The 20438-nt window shown below is 47.1% G+C and overlaps 1 protein-coding gene across 3 annotated transcripts in view; it reads right to left on the minus strand.

The window, feature by feature from the left end:
- Positions 1-20438, minus strand: part of LOC115477934 (protein mono-ADP-ribosyltransferase PARP12-like) — a 92253-nt gene that overhangs the window by 22415 nt on the left and 49400 nt on the right. For all 3 annotated transcript variants that reach the window (XM_030215074.1, XM_030215073.1, XM_030215075.1), the window contains exons 7-8: positions 13949-14069; positions 12876-12972 (exon numbers count right to left, since the gene is read on the minus strand). In XM_030215074.1, the coding sequence (XP_030070934.1) occupies positions 12876-12972; positions 13949-14069 (218 nt within the window). The remainder of the gene's footprint in view (positions 1-12875; positions 12973-13948; positions 14070-20438) is intronic.

Genomic DNA, 20438 nt, shown 5'->3' on the forward strand with positions numbered 1-20438 from the left:
TACCTGTTGGTCAGCATTTTACAGGACCAGGACACTGTACCAGTGACTTCACAGTGAGAATCCTGAAAGGTAACTTTAAAACCATACAAGAACGCAAGACCTTTGAAGTCAGAATGATTGAATATTTTAACACCCAACAGAAAGGACTTAACAAGGATCTGGGGTTCCTAGCCCATTATAAACCATAAAGCTGTATGTCTCTGTTGATCACCCCACCCCTCACCTATCCACACCCATCCTGTTAGAATATCAATGATATGCTTTGATGTCCCCATGCATACCTCCTACCCACCCCCATCCTCCCACCCTGTCAGACTGTCATAGTAATGCTTGAATGTTTTCACTTATATACACTGTCAGCTAGCACATTTGCTTATTTCCGATCTGACGAAGAAGGGCAACCTTCAAAAGCTAATCAAGAAATGTATTAAGTTATGCCCAATAAAAAAGGTATCATCTTATTTTCTTTTCCGTGTTTTATTTTGTTTGATTTCTATTGATAACCTTAAGAGTGGACTAACACGGCTACCACACTCCTCTACTTTAAAACAGATAAAACCAGTCTAGTACTACACCTGAAATAAAGCCTGAACATTCTTATACTCCTCAGAATTGATAGGTAGTTTGCCCAGCTATAAGACACCACCGTAAACTACAATTAGGACATGCAGTTTACTTTCTATAATGAGGAAAATGCTCAAACACAACATTTATATTTAAATTCGAGACCAAAGAGAGATATTGAGTTGTTGTTGGAACGTGTGAAAGCATCCAGATGGAGTCCGACTAAGAGATGTGCCTTTGATGGACTTTGTCTCAGCTGCTGTAAAAGAACATAGGATAACGTGGATGTGGCAGTGCATTTAGAGTACAAGATTGACACCCACTGAATACATAGGATTTCATTGCTGCTTGGACAAATGATTGGGCAGCATAAGTTGAACACGCAGTTACGTTAAGATTACAAGATCATCTTCGGGTGGATATACAGCGTTGGACAGTAATGCAGCTGGTTTTGGGGATTTTGCTCACGGAAAAATCTTAGGAGGGACTTTATCGGGTGTGCATCAATGTGATGAGTTAAAGTTCAATAAATACAACAAATGTTATAAATGATACTATTGAATGTATGTGTGTGGTGGTAATATTTGAGCAAATATTAGTCAAATAATATGGAAAGTAAATTACAGACTCTGGACAACATTTAACTTTTACTGCTATTTCAATTTAAATCAAACTTGTAATAAAATTCTGTGCCTCTGTTATTGGGCTTTGGGAAAATAATCATGCAAAGTCACAAACATGTCTATTCAAGTTGTGACTGCAATGTACTGTCAAGTTGGGCTCTGCAACAGAACATCTCCATGCTAAATCACAGAGAAAGTAGCATGCATTATTTTAATATAAAGACATATAAGAGGTAATTTTATAAAGTAATTTTCACAGATATATGGCCACATATGTGCATAAATGACCTCTCATAAAGGTATACACTGTAATAAGATGGTGTGTACTTTGCTGATAGACATGTGAGGAGCATGGGGCAGAGTTTGCAAATATGTGTGTATTATACAATACACTAACCTATGCACATACTTGAATAACTTAGCTGTGGACATTTACATCTGCTGTTTACATAAAACAGCACCTAAGTAGGGGCCCTACTGGCCCTCTTAAACCTGTTATGAAATTACCATCATGTTGGTGCTTGTGGTAGTGGTGGGGCTCTGAGCTCTCATCAAGAAAAACCAAATGCAACTATAAAGACAATGTCTGGCACTGCAAAGTACAGAAGAATGTGCTTATGGAGTGGAGGAGTAGCCTAGCGGCCTGAGAACCGGGGGAACTGGGTTCAATTTCCACTGAAGCTCCCTGTGACTCTGGGCAAGTCACTTAACCCTCCATTGCTCCAGGTACAAAATAAGCACCTGTATATAACGGAACCGTTTTTGATTGGAATCACAGAAAGGAAGTATATCAAATCCTTATGCCAACTTCATGTGATTCCAGAGTAGACCCACTCATGTGCCTCAGTTTTGACTATTATTTTATTTCACACATATTTGTGGCCCAGAATTAAAAGCAACCTTGAAGATTAAAGTAAAATACTTTAAAGTTATAAATGCTCCTGGTAAAAAGTCTTTGTTACAATAAAATATTTATAATCCTCACAATCCATAATGTTCTAGGCAGCTTACAATTAAAACATCCACAGTGTGTGAACATTAACAAAAACAAATACAAATATCAGACATCATCATATGAACAACAATAAAGCTGTCTCCATCCTTAAAAAGGAATTCATCATTGTATGTTCCAATATAATGAATTTAACAATCATCCAAAAATGACTTACAGGCTTATTTTCGAAAGAGAAGGGCGCCCATCTTTCACAACAAATCAGAAGATGGGCGTCCTTCTCTAAGGGTCGCCCAAATCGGCATAATCGAAAGCCAATTTTGGGCGTCCTCAACTGCTTTCCGTCACAGGGATGACCAAAGTTCCCGGGGGCATGTCGGAAGCATAACGAAGGCGGGACTGGGCGTGCTTAACACATGGGCGTCCTCGGTCGATAATGGAAAAAAGAAGGGCGTCCCTGACGAACATTTGGACGACTTTACTTGGTCTTTTTTTTTTTTTGCGACCAAGGCACAAAAATGTGCCCTAAATGACCAGATGACCACCGGAGGGAATCGGGGATGACCTCCCCTTACTCCCCCCAGTGGTCACTAACCCCCTCCCACCCTAAAAAAAATGTTTTTAAATATTTTTTTCCAGCCTCTATGCCAGCCTCAAATATCATACCCAGCTCCATGACAGCAGTATGCAGGTCCCTGGAGCAGTTTTAGTGGGTGCAGTACACTGCTTTTAACTCCTAACCTTTATTCACTTGTTCAGAACCCTTATTTTATCATCCTCACTTTAATATTCCCTTATCTCGTTTGTCCTTTTTGTCTGTCCTAATTAGATTGTAAGCTCTGTCGGCAGTGACTGTCTCTTCATGTTCAAGTGTACAGTGCTGCGTACATCTACCGTGTTTCCCCGAAAATAAGACACTGTCTTATATTAATTTTTGCCCCCCAAAATGCGCTAGGTCTTATTTTCAGGGGCTGTCTTATTTTTCGGGGAAACATCGGGGTTGGTTCGCCCGCCCTCCGTCGCTCCCGGAACTAACCTTAAACGCCTCTTTTCACCTTCGCAGCAAGCAGCAGCAGGGCAGGCCACTCCTTCCTTCCATGTCCCGCTCTCGCCTGACATAATGTCCATGAGGGCGGGGCATGGAAGGAAGGAGAGGTCTGCCCTGCTGCTGCTTGCTGCGAAGGTGAAAAGAGGCGTTTAAGGTTAGTTCCGGGAGCGATGGAGGGTGGGTGGAGGGGGGGCCCGGCGAACTCGGGTGAGGGGGGGGGGGGCGGCCCGGGGGCGGCCTTGTCCGGCTCTCGGCTGCCCTGCTTTCAAACAAAAATTTGCTAGGTCTTACTTTCGGAGGAGGCCTTATATCTACCAATTCAGGAAAACCTCTACTAGGTCTTATTTTCGGGGGATGTCTTACTTTCGGGGAAACAGGGTAGTAGCGCTATAGAAATAAGTAGTAGTAGCAGTAGTAGGCGGACACAGGCCCACCCACCCCCCCACCTGTTACACTTGTGGTGGTAAATAGGAGCCCTCCAACACCCACCATAAATCCACTGTACCCACATCTAGTTGCCCCCCCTTCATCCCTAAGGGCTATGGTACTGGTGTACAGTTTTGGGGAGTGGGTTTTGGGGGGCTCAGCACACAAGGTAAGGGAGCTATGCACCTGGGAGCTTTTTCTGAAGTCCACTGCGGTGCCCCCTAGGGTGCCCGGTTGGTGTCCTGGCATGTGAGGGGGACCAGTGAACTACGAATGCTGGCTCCTCCCACGACCAAATGGCTTGGAGTTTGGTCGTTTCTGAGATGGACATCCTCGGTTTCCATTATCGCCAAAAATCAGGGACGACCATCTCTAAGATCGACCTAAATGTTGAGATTTGGGCGTTCCTGACCGTATTATCGAAACGGAAGATGGACGCCCATCTTGTTTCGATAATACGGGTTTCCCCGCCCCTTCGCGGGGACATCCTGTGAGGACGTCCTGAGGAAAACTTGGGCGCCCCGTTCGATTATGCCCCTCCAAGTCACCATATGCTTCCCAAAACAATAGTTTTCAGTTCTTGCTTAAACTGTTCAACGGCTGTTATAGGTCTAATGGTAACAGGTAATTCATTACACAATATCACGATGTGATACCCGCAAGCGAGCCTTCTCCGGAGTAGCCCCCACACTCTGGAATGCATGGCCTGAAAGTCTCTGCTTAACACAAGACTACCTCTACTTCAGGAAGCAGGTGAAAGCTTGGCTCTTCAACCAAGCCTTTACCGGAAGAAGTAACTAACTTGTTAGTCTCACTTACACACACAAGGATTGACTCAGGCTGCACATACTGCAGCGGGACGTGTCTATCCACTCCTACCCTAGCTGAGATAATATTTAACCATCTCTCTGACCTCATGTGCAACTTTCTTCAAATCAATCACCTTACTTTCTAATTCTTCCTACTTTCTTACTCATCTATATGTTACAATTTTGCCTTACCCTTCACTACCAATTATAATGTTCTAGTACATATTGTGTTGTCATTGCAAGTAGTATACCATGCCATACTTTGCATTGTTGTTCGAATATTTTTACTGCTCTAATTGCCTCCTGCTCATATTTGATCTATTCTTACTGTACACCGCCTTGAGTGAATTCCTTCAAAAAGGCGGTAAATAAATCCTAGTAAATAAATAATAAATAATTTAGATCCCAAAACCTTAAAAGTTGACATATGATATTCATCTAATTTGATAACCTCAAACGATGGCACATCCAAAAGGTTTATGTCTTATTTAACAATCTTAAAGACACACATTTCTACTTTAATGTATCACTACTACTACTGTTATTAAACATTTCTATAGCGCTACTAGACTTACGCAGCGCTGTACAAATTAACATGAAAAGACAGTCCCTGCTCAACAGAGCTTACAATCTAAATTGGACAGACGAACAGACAGCTAGGGGTGGGGAAATTGCAGTGGTAGGGGTGATAAGTGAGGGTGTTGAGTAAGAGAGTCATGGTTAGGAGTCGAAAGCAGTAGCAAAGAGGTGGGCTTTAAGCCTAGACTTGAAGACAGCCAGAGACTGAGCCTGATGTACTGGCTCAGGGAGTCTATTCCAGGCATAGGGAGCAGCGAGATAGAAGGAACGGAGCCGGGAGTTAGCAGTGGGGGAGAAGGGGGACGACAGGAGACATTTACCCAGCGAACGGAGTTCACAGGGAGGAGTGTAGGGAGAGATGAGAGTGGAAAGGTACTGAGGAGCTGCGGAGTGGATGCACTTGTAGGTCAAAAGGAGAAGTTTAAACTGTATGCAGAAGCGGATAGGGAGCCAGTGAAGCGACTTGAGGAGAGGGCTAACGTGAGTATAGCGACTCTGGCGGAATATAAGACGCGCAGCAGAGTTTTGGACAGATTGAAGAGGAGATAGATGGCTGAGCGGGAGACCAGCGAGAAGCAAATTGCAGTAGTCTAGGCGAGAGGTGATAAGGGTGTGGTTAAGGGTTTTGGTAGCGTCCTCGGAGAGGAAAGGGCGAATTTTGTTAATATTATAGAGAAAGAAACGACAGGTTTTGGCAATCTCCTGAATATGAGCAGAGAAGGAGAGAGCGGAGTCAAAACACAACACAAAACACATATTGTAGCTGACCACAAAGAGAAGCTTACTGCATCTGAACTACCCTAATAATTAATAATGATATTGTTAATTAGGTATATGCCATATTTAAAAAGTTATTTAACCAGTAAAATCACCAACTATCCGTACAACAAAATATAAAAGTAGTAAAGTAAAAAATTAAAAGGGGAGCAATCAGTTGTTGTGTTAGTTAGGTCACACACTGATCTTTGAAAGCACATTAGAATCAGAGCTTCCAATTTTCACCCTAGTCCTAAACAGCTTGTCTAATTATCATCACATATTCTTCAAAAATTGTGCTCCCTCTTCTATTCTAATATTCCCTGTTGACCCATAGGAGGAGATTCTATATATGGTGCCTAAAAAATTGGCGTTAAAATCAGTACCGACTAAGCATATTCTATAATCGGCACCTAGATTTAGGTGCCAATTACAGAATATGCTTAGTTGATATTTCAGCGCCAACATCTGCGCACATCCATTTATGCCAATGAAAACCTGGTGTAAATCTCAGTACACAGATTTAGGCGAACTGGGCTATATTCTATAACTAGGCGCCTAAACTTTACAACGCCCATGAAACACCCATTTCCCCGCCCATAACCACGCCCATTTTTGCTTCCGCACATTAGGAGTTTGGGGCAGTGAATGATACATACCTGTAGCAGGTGTTCTCCGAGGACAGCAGGCTGATTGTTCTCACGACTGGGTGACGTCCGCGGCAGCCCCCACCAACCGGAAAGAAGCTTCGCGGGACGGTCGGCACGCAGGGCACGCCCACCGCGCATGCGCGGCCGTCTTCCCGCCCGTGCGCGACCGCTCCCGCCAGTTGAATGACTAGCAAAAGATGAAACACACAACTCCAAAGGGGAGGAGGGAGGGTAGGTGAGAACAATCAGCCTGCTGTCCTCGGAGAACACCTGCTACAGGTATATATCATTCACTTTCTCCGAGGACAAGCAGGCTGCTTGTTCTCACGACTGGGGTATCCCTAGCTCTCAGGCTCACTCAAAACAAGAACCCAGGTCAATTGAACCTCGCAACGGCGAGGGTACAACAGAAATTGACCTACGAAGAACAACTAACTGAGAGTGCAGCCTGACCAGAATAAATTCGGGTCCTGGAGGGTGGAGTTGGATTTACACCCCAAACAGATTCTGCAGCACCGACTGCCCGAACCGACTGTCGCGTCGGGTATCCTGCTGGAGGCAGTAATGTGATGTGAATGTGTGGACAGATGACCACGTCGCAGCCTTGCAGATCTCTTCAATAGTGGCTGACTTCAAGTGGGCCACCGACGCTGCCATGGCTCTGACACTATGAGCCGTGACATGACCCTCAAGAGTCAGCCCAGCCTGGGCGTAAGTGAAGGAAATGCAATCTGCTAGCCAATTGGAGATGGTGCGTTTCCCGACAGCGACCCCTAGCCTGTTAGGGTCGAAAGAAATAAACAATTGGGCGGACTGTCTGTTGGGCTGTGTCCGCTCCAAGTAGAAGGCCAATGCTCTCTTGCAGTCCAATGTGTGCAACTGACGTTCAGCAGGGCGGGTATGCGGCCTGGGGAAGAATGTTGGCAAGACAATTGACTGGTTAAGATGGAACTCCGACACCACCTTCGGCAGGAACTTTGGGTGGGTGCGGAGCACTACTCTGTTGTGATGAAATTTGGTATATGGAGCATGAGCTACCAGGGCTTGAAGCTCACTGACCCTACGAGCTGAAGTAACTGCCACCAAGAAAATGACCTTCCAGGTCAAGTACTTCAGATGGCAGGTATTCAGTGGCTCAAAAGGAGGTTTCATCAGCTGGGTGAGGACGACGTTGAGATCCCATGACACAGTAGGAGGCTTGATAGGGGGCTTTGACAAAAGCAAGCCTCTCATGAATCGAACGACTAAAGGCTCTCCAGAGATGGCTTTACCTTCCACACGATAATGGTAAGCACTAATCGCACTAAGGTGATTCCTTACTGAGTTGGTCTTGAGGCCAGACTCTGATAAGTGCAGAAGGTATTCAAGCAGGTTCTGTGCAGGGCAAGAACGAGGTTCTAGGGCTTTGCTCTCACACCACACGACAAACCTCCTCCACTTGAAAAAGTAACTCTTTTTAGTGGAATCCTTCCTAGAGGCAAGCAAGACCCGGGAGACACCCTCAGACAGACCCAACGCAGTGAAGTCTACGCTCTCAACATCCAGGCCGTGAGAGCCAGGGACTGAAGGTTGGGGTGCAGCAACGCTCCGTCGTTCTGCGAAATGAGAGTCGGAAAACACTCCAATCTCCACGGTTCTTCTGAGGACAACTCCAGAAGAAGAGGGAACCAGATCTGAGGGGGCCAAAAGGGCGCTATCAGAATCATGGTGCCGCGGTCTTGCTTGAGCTTCAGTAAGGTCTTCCCCACCAAAGGTATGGGAGGATAAGCATACAGGAGGCCGATCCCCCAATGGAGGAGAAAGGCATCCGGCGCTAGCCTGCCGTGTGCCTGAAGTCTGGAACAGAACAGAGGCAGCTTGTGGTTGGTCTGAGAGGCGAAAAGGTCCACCGAGGGGGTGCCCCACGCTCGGAAGATCTTGCGTACCACTATGGCATGGAGCGACCACTCGTGCGGTTGCATGACTCTGCTCAGTCTGTCGGCCAGACTGTTGTTTACGCCTGCCAGGTACGTGGCTTGGAGGAGCATGCCGAACCGACACGCCCAACGCCACATCCCGACGGCCTCCTGACACAGGGGGCGAGATCCGGTGCCCCCCTGCTTGTTGACGTAATACATTGCAACCTGATTGTCTGTCCGAATTTGGATAATTTGGCAGGACAGCCGATCTCTGAAAGCCTTCAGTGCGTTCCAGATCGCTCGGAGCTCCAGGAGGTTGATCTGCAGATCCTTTTCCTGGAGGGACCACAGACCCTGGGTGTGAAGCCCATCGACATGGGCTCCCCACCCCAGGCGAGATGCATCCGTTGTCAGCACTTTCGTGGGCTGCGGAATTTGGAATGGACGTCCCAGGGTCAAATTGGTCCGGATGGTCCACCAGAGCAGTGAAGTGCGGCAACTGGTGGAGAGGCGGATGACATCTTCTAGATTCCCGGTGGCTTGGAACCACTGGGAAGCTAGGGTCCATTGAGCAGATCTCATGTGAAGACGAGCCATGGGAGTCACATGAACTGTGGAGGCCATATGACCCAGAAGTCTCAACATCTGCCGAGCTGTGATCTGCTGAGACGCTCTGGTCTGCGAAGCCAGGGCCAAGAGGTTGGTGGCCCTCGCTTCGGGAAGGTAGGCCTGAGCCGTCTGGGAATTCAGCAGCGCTCCTATGAATTCCAGAGACTGAGTTGGCTGGAGATGGGACTTTGGGTAATTTATCACAAACCCCAGCAGCTCCAGAAGTTGAATAGTGCACTGCATGGACCGGAGGGCTCCTGCCTCCGAGGTGTTCTTGACCAGCCAATCGTCGAGATATGGGAACACGTGCACTCCCAGCCTGCGTAGGTAGGCCGCTACCACCACGAGGCACTTGGTCAACACTCGTGGGGCAGAGGCGAGCCCAAAGGGCAGCACACAATACTGAAAGTGCCGTGCGCCCAGGCGGAATCTGAGATACTGTCTGTGAGCTGGCAGTATCGGTATGTGAGTATATGCGTCCTTTAAATCCAGGGAACATAGCCAATCGTTTTTCTGAATCATTGGCAGAAGGGTGCCCAAGGAAAGCATCCTGAACTTTTCTTTGACCAGGAATTTGTTCAGGCCTCTCAGGTCTAGGATGGGACGCATCCCCCCTGTTTTCTTTTCCACAAGGAAGTACCTGGAATAGAATCCCTGCCCTTCCTGCCCGGGTGGTACGGGCTCGACCGCATTGGCGCTGAGAAGGGCGGAGAGTTCCTCTGCAAGTACCTGCTTGTGATGGGAGCTGAAAGACTGAGCTCCCGGAGGACAATTTGGAGGCAGGGAGGCCAAATTCAGGGCGTATCCGCACCGCACTATTTGGAGAACCCACTGGTCGGAGGTTATGAGAGGCCACCTTTGGTGAAAAAATTTTAACCTCCCTCCGACCGGCAGATCGTCCGGTACGGACACTTGTAGGGCGGCTATGTTCCCGTGGATCCAGTCAAAAGCCCGTCCCCGGCTTTTGCTGTGGAGGCGCAGGGGGCTGCTTAGGCGCACGCTGTTGACGAGAACGAGCGCGCTGGGGCTGTCCCTGTGCCTGACGAGGCCTTCGGGCCGGCTGGTTGTACCTACGCTTCGCAAAAGAATAGGGTGCAGCCTGCCGGGCCCGGGAAAAACGTCCACCTGTGGAGGTGGATGCTGAAGGCGCCCGGTGGGAGAGCTTGTCGAGAGCGGTTTCCCGCTGATGCAGTTGGTCCACCATCTGCTCGACCTTCTCACCGAAAATGTTATCCCTCCGGCAAGGGACGTCAGCCAGTCTCTGCTGGGTGCGGTTGTCCAGGTCAGAGGCACGCAGCCATGAGAGCCTGCGCATCACTATACATTGGGCCGCAGCACGAGATGCCACGTCACAGGTGTCAAAAATACCCCTGGACAGGAACTTTCTGCACGCCTTCAGCTGCCTGACCACCTCCTGATAAGGCCTGGACTGCTCCGGCGGGAGCTTATCGACCAGGTCCGCCAGCTGTTGCACATTGGTCCGCATGTGGATGCTCATATAGAGCAGGTATGACTGGATGCGGGTCACGAGCATGGAGGATTGGTAGGCCTTCCTCCCAAACGAGTCCAGAGTGCGAGACTCCCGCCCCGGGGGCGCCGAGGCGGTATCCCTCGAACTCCGTGCCCTCTTGAGAGCAGAATCCACGACCGCTGAGTCATGGGGCAATTGGGGCCGCATGAGCTCTGGGTCAGAGTGGATCCTGTACTGGGACTCTGCTTTCTTGGGAATGGTGGGGTTAGTTAATGGTCGCACCCAGTTCCGGAGCAGCGTCTCCTTCAGGACATTGTGCAGCGGCACCGTGGAGGACTCTCTAGGTGGTGATGGATAGTCGAGGACCTCGAGCATCTCGGCCCTCGGCTCTTCCACAGAGACCACGGGGAAGGGAATGCTAATAGACATATCCCGCACAAAGGAGGCAAAGGAGAGACTCTCAGGAGGTGAGAGCTTCCTCTCCGGTGAAGGCGTGGGGTCCGAGGGAAGGCCCGTAGACTCCTCTGAGGAGAAATATCTAGGGTCCTCCTCTTCCCCCCACGAGTCCTCATCCTCGGTATCGGACATTAGCTCATGTAGCTGAGTCCTGAACCGGGCCCGGCTCGACGTCGAGGCACCAGGGTCTCGGTGTCGTCGAGCGGTGGACTCCCGCGCCGGCGGGGACGGAGCTCCCTCCATCGACGTCGACGGGGACTCCACCTGCGTGGCGGTCGAGACCGGCACCGCAAGCGGCGGCGGTGTCGACAGCCCCGGCGCCGGGCTAGAGCTCGCCGGCGCCACAGTCATCGGCGCCGAGGGCGCAAGCACCCCCGGCGCCGGCACAGCCTGGCGCATCAGCCCTTCCAGGATCCCCGGAAGGATGGCTCTGAGGCACTCGTCCAGGCCCGCTGCCGGGAAAGGCGGTGGGGCCGGTAAGGGTGTCGGTGCCGGAAGCTGCTGGGGGCCAGGAGACGGCACCGAGGTGCCGGAACCCCGACGCGTCGGTACCTCCACAACCGACGGAGACCTCTCCTCACGTCGATGACGCTTCGGCGTCGCCTCCTCTCCGACATCGGGATGCACCGAAGGCGACCGGTGACGACGCTTCTTGTCTTTCTTCCGATGCACGTCACCGGCGCCGGAGGGCATGGAGGAGGAGGAGGTCGATCCCCCTCGGTCTCGAGGTACCGGGTCAGACAGGGTTCGGTCCCGTGGGCCACGAGCTGAGGGCGTGACCGGGGCCGACTGCCCACGCGGCCTCTCACCCCCACTCTCACCGGAGGACCGGCGGGCCGACGGGACCTGTTCTCCTGGGGTCGCTGCCATCGGTGCCGATGTCTCGGGCATCGATACCGGTACCGAAGGGCCGGGCGTCGATACCGATGCCTTCGAGGTCGACGTCGAGGGGCCGGCGCAAGTTCCAAAAAGACGGTCCCGCAGAACTTGCCTCGCAACCTGAGTCCGTTTCCGGAGACCGAGACACAAAGAACACGACTTGAGATTGTGCTCCGGCCCGAGGCACTGGAGGCACCAAGCGTGGGTGTCGGTCTGCGAGATCGGCCGGCCGCAGCGACCACACTTTTTAAATCCACTCGGGACCTTCGAGGACATCGACGGAAAAATCGCGTCGGCGAAGTCAAAGTCGTCAATGGTGGCTAAAATCACACCACGAAAACCAAACGACCGAGCGGCCACTAGGCCGCAATGTGGCGTCCCCGCTGGAAGCGAGGGAAAAAAGGGAGCGCGTGTCCCACACGCGCAGGGTTTTTTTTTTTTTTTTTAAAAAGAAACCGGGCGGTAACGAAAACCGAGAAACAAAATTAGAAAAAAGCACGATCAGCGTATACGCGATCGAACGATCCGGCGGCTGAACAGAGAGAGCGCAAAACACGACTCTCTCCAGGCGCGGAAAAAAAGGAACTGGCGGGAGCGGTCGCGCACGGGCGGGAAGACGGCCGCGCATGCGTGGTGGGCGTGCCCTGCGTGCCGACCGTCCCGCGAAGCTTCTTTCCGGTTGGTGGGGGCTGCCGCGGACGTCACCCAGTCGTGAGAACAAGCAGCCTGCTTGTCCTCGGAGAAACACCGTTACAGAATATGCTTAGCGAGTTGTGCACCTAAATTATAATCAGTGCTAATTAGTGCTCATTATTGCTTGTTAAGTGCTGTTATCAGCATTTATTAGCTTGTTAAGGCAATTAAGTTACGCACGGTGTTATAGAATCAGCACTGATTTCGGCGCCTAAATCTAAGAGCACCATATAGAATCTGGGGGATAATGTTGAAGAATATATGAAAATACTTTTTAAAGTTTGCTAAGAATAACAAATTAAGATGAAGAATGGTAATAAGCAATGTGACCATAAAATGTACTGACAGAAATCAGATGTGTCTCTGTAGTAATCAGCACATTAGATCATTGTCCCCCTGTATTTTTTAAAAACTTTATTACCTTTATATTTTGTATTTTAACAAAAATGAGAAGAGCCTTACCTGGTTTTCTTCTTTTCTACATCCTCTACGGATACAAATTTGGGTCGCCTGCAAATTTCACGTTTTGTTCCATAGTGCACATTCTTCTGCAACATGTCTGGAAAAATATCACAGCACGCTCTTTCAACACATTCCACCAATCTTTAAAATGTATTGGCTGAGAGAGTTAAATTAAGATAAAATGCCATCTTTTCAGCTGTGACTTGCCCAAGGTCAAATAAAGAATCAAGTAACAGAAGAGTATTTATTTTATGATCCTGGACTTTTCCAAAATCACAGTACAATTTGAACCACTAAAGCTCTCTTTCTCCCTGAAGGAGCCCAGCAGGCCTTGGCTGTAATATTAGGACTAGGGGGTCAGGATACCAGCAGGCAGTTCCGCTTCCTCTGAACAAATCAAACAATACAAGAAAAACAAGAAGTTTTAAAATTTACCACCTAAATTTGACATTAATGGGCACTTTGTTGGCACTATCAGAGACTGAACTAGTATGGAAACTAAGAGGTGATCCTTCTAGAACAAGGTTCAGGTAGGCTTGCACTCTGCCTTTTTCTGGGTATATTTAATGTGGCATTTTTCTTAAGTATTAGATTTATTTTTAAAAAAAGAAAGAAAGAAAAGGAAAACTATAACTGGTCAATATCAAGCCAGCGGCAGTAAGCATTTCTTAAAACACTGATTGTCAGTGGCTGAGTTACACCTGGATATTCAATGCTGGGCCGTGACCTGGCACGGACATTGGATATCCAGGCCAGTGGCAACACCTGAAGTTATGTAGGTACAGCTATTATTCAGTACTGTACCCATACAGCTTAACCACACAAAGTTAGAATTTTTGTTTAAGTGGTCCTATTTGCCCAGTTAGCTATATGGACACTGGCACTCAATATTGCTAGTGCCAGCATAACGTCCAGGGCACCTCGACTCCACCCCATCATCGCCTGGGTAGTTCCATAGTACTCAGAGGAGATATTCAGCCGCACTATCCGGAAAACTGCCACTGAATATCCCCTCCCAGTCCACCAACCATACCTTTTTGAATATCGGTTCTTAACAATTCTAAAGAAAATACCTTTAAAACGAAGTTCATAGTCTTGTTTTCCAGCTTTGAACTGCAATGTTGAACATTCATCAGCAAGGAAAGCTTTCTCCAAGTCACTACTGCACACTGTTGCCCCAGGGTGGGCATCATTCTATCAAGTAAAAGTCAAACAGAAAAGTCTCGGATCTCCTTCGATAAGAAAGACAAAATATGCTTTGCTACAAAAACTGATAAATCATAAAAACAAGTTGAAAAGTGCACACTTAGTGTGACAAAACCATACGTTTCCCCTTCCTCCATTTGCAAACTCATGCATGTTTCGTCAGACAGTGGGTGTGAAAAGGCATAGTAAAATGTGCCTTGTTAGGGTAACAGGGTTGTATAAGGCCTCTTTGTGCCTATGTGTACAGACGGCAGGAAGACAGATGGACAGACCCTCCCCAATTGGTGCTATAGCACCTAATAAACACAAAATCTAGAAGGACAATTTTCAAAATGTAGTTACACAAGTAAGAAAGAGAGCTAAGGTACATTGTATAATCATATGTTTAATATAAGGTGCAAAGCATGTAAATGCATGCAAAACAGCTCGTTATGGAAAAATTCTTACCTAATAACTTTCTTTCCTTTAGTCCTACCAGACCAGTCCAGAACATGTGGGGTGATCAGGGCTAAGGGGGACCGGTGCCGGGGTCTCTCTCTCCTGATGGAACCTGAGTGATTGTGTCCCGAAGGAGCAGGAGAGAGAAAATTCCGGCGCTGGCCCCCCCCCCCCTTTTGAGGCTAGGGAGGACCCGGAGCTTCCTCCAGCGCTGCTCTTCTGCCCATTGCTGAGTGGCTACTTTTCCTCTCAGGCACGCATGCTCAGTTTTGAAACTGAAAATGCCCAGAGAGGAAAAGCAGCCGCAGGAGCAGGCAGTCAGTGCTGGAGGAAGAAGACATCTTCTGCTGGCGGGGCCTGGGATCCCCACCAGCCAAGGTACCTCAGCATTGGCAGCGATCGGGGGAAGGGGGGGAGTGGCAGCGGACATTGAATTTGGGAGGGGGGTGGCAGCAGCCCTGCCCCGGTTCAGTCTCTCGGCAGCCCTGGGGGTGATGTCTGTTGACCAGCAGAAACAAAGTAGTTCTGTGTTATTTGCCCCTTAAGGGCACCATGCAGGCTTAAAATGCTCAATATTTAGAATAACCAACCAATGGTTCACATGGTCACACTTCTGGTCAAATGTCGTATTCATCCATTATCTACCCACAGGGCAGTGTTGTATTCTACTGACACACAACTCTCTAACTGGGTCAGGAACTGCCTCTGGATAGACTAAAGGAAAGAAAATTATCAAGTAAGACATAATTTCTCCTTCCCTAGTGTCCATACAAGACCAGTTCAGAATATGTGGGATGTAACAAAGCAATCCAGAAACTGAGTGGGACTTGAAAAGTACTGCTAGTACCTGCTCCTCTCTGAAACCAGTGGATGCTTGTGTCCACAAAACCGGTGCATAAGGCTCAGAAGAGGTATAAAAGAACATTATGGGCTAGATTCTATACATGGCACCTGAAAATTCCACACAGGAAAAAAATATACCTAGGCATATTCTCTGAAGTACACCTATATTTTATAGAATAGGCTTAAATTTTTATACAATATATAGAGCACACCCCAAGTGCCTCTCAACACAACCAAATCTAGTCACAGCCATTTAAGCCATTTTACTTGGCGTAAATCCCAATGTCTAAATTTGGCGCAGAGCAGGTGTATTCTATAAAACGCACATAGACTTTAGTAATGCCTATATGCCCCACTTTTGGCCACACCCCCTTTTCAACAATGCAACTTAGAATTTAAGTGTACTACGTTACAAAATGTGCTTAGCGAGTTGTGCGCTTAAATCTTAATTCTAATTAGTGCTGATTAGCTAGCTAACCAATTCAGTTACACGCATTGTTGCAGTATACGCTTCAATTTCTGTGTGAAAATTAAGGCGTGATAAATAGAATCCTGGTGTTTGTGTCACTGTACAGCAATCGACCAGAATCTCCAGTTGTAACTTTGTGCACCAAGTCCAAACATACAAGGACATTGGCTCAAAAGCTTGTAAGAGGAAGCTACTTCTTGCAGAGTATATTTGGACTACCATCATTATTTTTTGTTTTTAATCCTAGTAGTGAACACAAGAAAAACAGGCATTTCTAAATTGTGTTAGAGGAAACTCATGCAACTTCACTTATAAGAGGTGATGAAAGTCAGCTCTGCAGGCTATTCCCACTAGCAACCTCCAGTGGGAAGGAGGGGGTGGGGAGGAGAAAGGAACTCTGACATATATGTGGCATCACTTACTAACCAATTAACTTGAAACGTTTTTTTTATTGAGTTTTCAACCAAATACATAACTCTAGAAGGGAAACAGTACAAGATATTGTCAATCATAAACATAATTACAAATATACTTACTGACAAATTAATTCAAACAAGAATTGGAGGTGCGTAGAAATATCCAAGTTTAAAAAGGATAGGTTCTTATTAAATTTTCCTCTCTCAAACAGAGAGAAAATAAAGGAGCTAAGGGTGCATTGGGCATTAGTTGTGTACTTGAAAGGCTGGAATCAAAACAAGACTACTAACCTAGTGTTACCCCACACGGAGCATACAGGTCACAGCACAACTGAGGAACTTGTATGGAACACCAGTAGACACTACACTGCTACAACATTCCTGCAGTGAGTGAGTCACCTGTTCACCAGTCAATTGTTTTTTTCATGAGGAATAAAAATTAGCTATATATCACAGCTTGAAGTCCATCCCATGAAAGAGAAGCCTCAGGTGAGGGAGGGGGAGGGGAAAAAACTCATGGGGACTTTTACTAAGCCGTAGTAGTGTTTTTAGCTCACAGTAGAAATCAGCTGGAATCAACGAGACGCCCATAGGAATATAATGGGCATCTTGCCATTTACCGCAAGCTGATTTCTACCGTGAGCTGAAAATGCTACCACAGCTTAGTAAAAGACCGTTTCCCCCCCCCCCCAGACTCCTCCAAGTATATCCCAGCTCCATACCAAATATCTTCTTTCATCATTTTAAAACATTAGACCTTAAAAGCTACCCCAAAGCCTAACTAAAGCTCTGTCAGGAACAATTCCAGTTGCACAATTAGTCAGTGAACCATCTGCTAGAGACAGAGAAATACTGAGCATTCGAAGGCTGCACAGTGCCCTTAAGAGGCAAATCACACAGAACTACTTTGTTTCTCCGTCTCCATCTGCTGATCAATGAACATAACCCATCCTATACATGTTCTGAACTGGTCTGGTATGGATGCTAAGGAATATATAAATTGAACATAGCTTGTAGTGAATACCACAAGCTGCATTATTCCTGGAAAAATACCACCGGCTATTTCACAGTCCCAGGAGATTTAGGTCGCAAAGTTGCAGCCCAATACCCCTAGGCCACTTACTAAAGGGGTCAGAACTCACAATCAGAAGCTGCCCCCCAGTACTTCCCTCTCATCCCTTATACAGCAGCTTGACCCTTAGCAGTAGCACTATGAGACTACCCCATAGAGGTCACCAATGACATTTTGTACCTGGCAATGATTTATGGTTTATTTCAATTTGCTATATTGCCCTTCCTACAAATGTCACAACAGGGGCAAGTCCTTGAGAGGGGAAGGGGGAGGGAGCAGCACCTGATTACGATTGCCAGCCCCTTTAACAATTGGTCTGGAAGCATCAGAAAACATTGGACGGCAGCTCTGCTTCCCTATGCTCTCAGGATGGTAAAATAACACTGCCTGTGAGGTTGACTGAAAGTAACGTTATTCCTGTACCACGAGAGTGATTAATCTGTGGTACTAAGCTACTGCAGGTTAGCTACCCCCCTGGCAAAAGCCCTACATCTACCACACCTTAATAACTACCCCGTGATCCCCACAGGTGAAAACCACCATTCCCTCAGCAGTTAAACGTACATGCTGACAGGTGTGATTTCTATGATACCTACAATGAACAGTGTCTACTTTCTGTCTTGCCTCTGAGACAGAAGTAACCTTCTGGGGGTCTCCTTGGGGGGTGCCTTGCCCCCCAGGCAGAACTCCAGGCAAGAAAAACCTCTGACTACTAAATAAGTGTTAGACATAATAAATGTTTATTCAAATTGTCAAAGAAGCCAATCAGTAATTATTGAAATAGTAACAAATAAACTCCCAATACAGTATAATATGTAGCAAATAAAAAAAAACCAGAGTTTTCCCTGGGAGCTGTCAATATGTCCACCTGCTAGTGGACACACTGAGGCTCGCCATTCTCAGTTCTGTTTCCTCTTAATTATAATTACCCTTCCTACCTAATGAATATGCATCTTTCCAGAATATTCTATTTCCTGTTATGATGAATAATGTTGCAACATGTTCCATTAAATTCTATCATTTATGCCCTTAAATTGACAAGGCCTGTCATGTAAATTGTTCATTAGATAATGGGTAAGTTATCCTGTGACTAACCCCACCCTCTTGCTAAGGCTATAATTTTACTCACACCCACTTACTACAGTCATCCAATTTGTGAATGTTGGATATAAGATTCAAATCTGAATGTTTTAGTTATTCTGACCTTGTTATTCATGACTCTTAAAAAGATGTAGTGAGCATGGAATAGCTTAAGGCAAAACATTTAGACAGTGCTCACACCTACATAAGAATTCTGTCTAGCAAGGTAATCAAAATAGTATAGCTAATTTAACATTCATTTATAGACAGGCCAATATTCAAACTGAAGTTAGCATTTTGTTTACATGCTGGCCATGGTGTGTGAAGCTTTACCCAACTGATATCCAGATATGACAAGCAGAGACAAGATCATTGTTATCTGGATAATGGCACTGAATATTGCTGGTCTTTGGATAATAGCCAGCTCTGCACAGGTGCAATACAGATAGTGCCAGAGTAGTCTGCAGAGATTTTTAGCAGCACTATCTGAATAATGCCCCTGAAAATTCAGAGAGGACCCCAGTCAGCAGCATCTACTACCTGGATAAAGGCTGCTGAATTATCAGGCAAAGAGTTTATAAAACATTTCCCCAAATAATCATACAAAACAATGTACATAAAACAGATTGGCTAAATAAGCTTCTTTCTAACCTGTGTGGGTTTTTTCTCCATCTCTTTGGTCTCCTCTAATTTGTTCTCATGTTTCTTTAAAAACATGCGTCTGTTCTCTTTTCACTCGTTCCTTAAACCCTCTCCTCCTCTCGCCACACAATGTATGTCTCTCCTTCCCCTCCTACACCTCTGCACTCTTTCTTCTGCTCATCACACTAACCTTTGCTTTCCCATCACCTATCCACAACCTCGCTTGCTCTCCTTCCTTGCGCAACAGCCTACTCACTGGTTGGCTCCATGCTCCCAGAAGCTTGTCCTACCACTGACCCAGCTGGCTCTGCTCCCTAATTGGCTCCAATGAGAACCACAGAAAGCAAGCAAGAGGCATAAAGCAAACATTCCACGGTTCCTTGCATTGCTGAAAAAGCTGAAATGGGAATAAGAATGTGCATTAATGCCACCCTATCAAACACCATGTTGGCCTGATGCAGGTTTCACAGCTTCAGTTTGAAGCCAGTCATGCAGGGGACCGAGTAGCCGGGTGAGCAGGGAAAGAAGCGAATGCGAAGTCTTTTCAGAGAGAAGACAAAGGGAAGTGGAAAGAAACCGGCAGAATGCAGAAAAGTGAATTAGCAACAGAGAGAAGCAGATGAGATTTGACTTATGAACTGCTGTTGCACACAATTTAAAAATTATATTAACACCACAAAAACAGAGGTGTCTCATTTGTACCATAACACTGGAAAATTTGCAGCCCGTTAATTTACCATCATTTACGTTCCTACCCGTAACCTCCACTCTCAAGACAAATCCCTCCTTTCAGTACCCTTCTCCACCACCGCCAACTCCAGGCTCCGCCCTTTCTGCCTCGCCTCACCCCACGCGTGGAACAAACTCCCCGAGCCCATACGTCAGGCCCCCTCCCTCCTCATCTTCAAATCTCTGCTTAAAGCCCACCTCTTCAATGTCGCCTTCGGCACCTAGCCTCTACACCTCTACCCAGGAAATCTAGACTGCACAACTTGACATTTCGTTCTTTAGATTGTAAGCTCATTTGAGCAGGGACCGTCCTTCTTTGTTTATTTTGTACAGCGCTGCGTAACCCTAGTAGCGCTCTAGAAATGTTAAGTAGTAGTAGTAGTAGTATTTTAAGGTTTACATGTTGGTATGATCTTTGCCATGGAATTGTAAGGGAGTGAGTGGTATAAGACAGGGTTTCTTTCCCTCACCGAGGCTGAAACAGAGACACCTTACAAATATGGAAGTTAGCCTGTCTGAGAAGGAGGGCGAGTATCAACAGTGAGCAGGAAGTAAAAACCTTCTGGCACAGTTGCCAATTCTGCGATAAAACCACGGAATTGGGCGGTTTCCAATGAGCCGATGCAATATTTTTTTGAAAGTCGCGGGTTGCAGCTAATTGGACGATT

This window comes from Microcaecilia unicolor, chromosome 9 (genome assembly GCF_901765095.1).
Source record: "Microcaecilia unicolor chromosome 9, aMicUni1.1, whole genome shotgun sequence".
NCBI classification, from domain to species: Eukaryota; Metazoa; Chordata; class Amphibia; order Gymnophiona; family Siphonopidae; genus Microcaecilia; species Microcaecilia unicolor.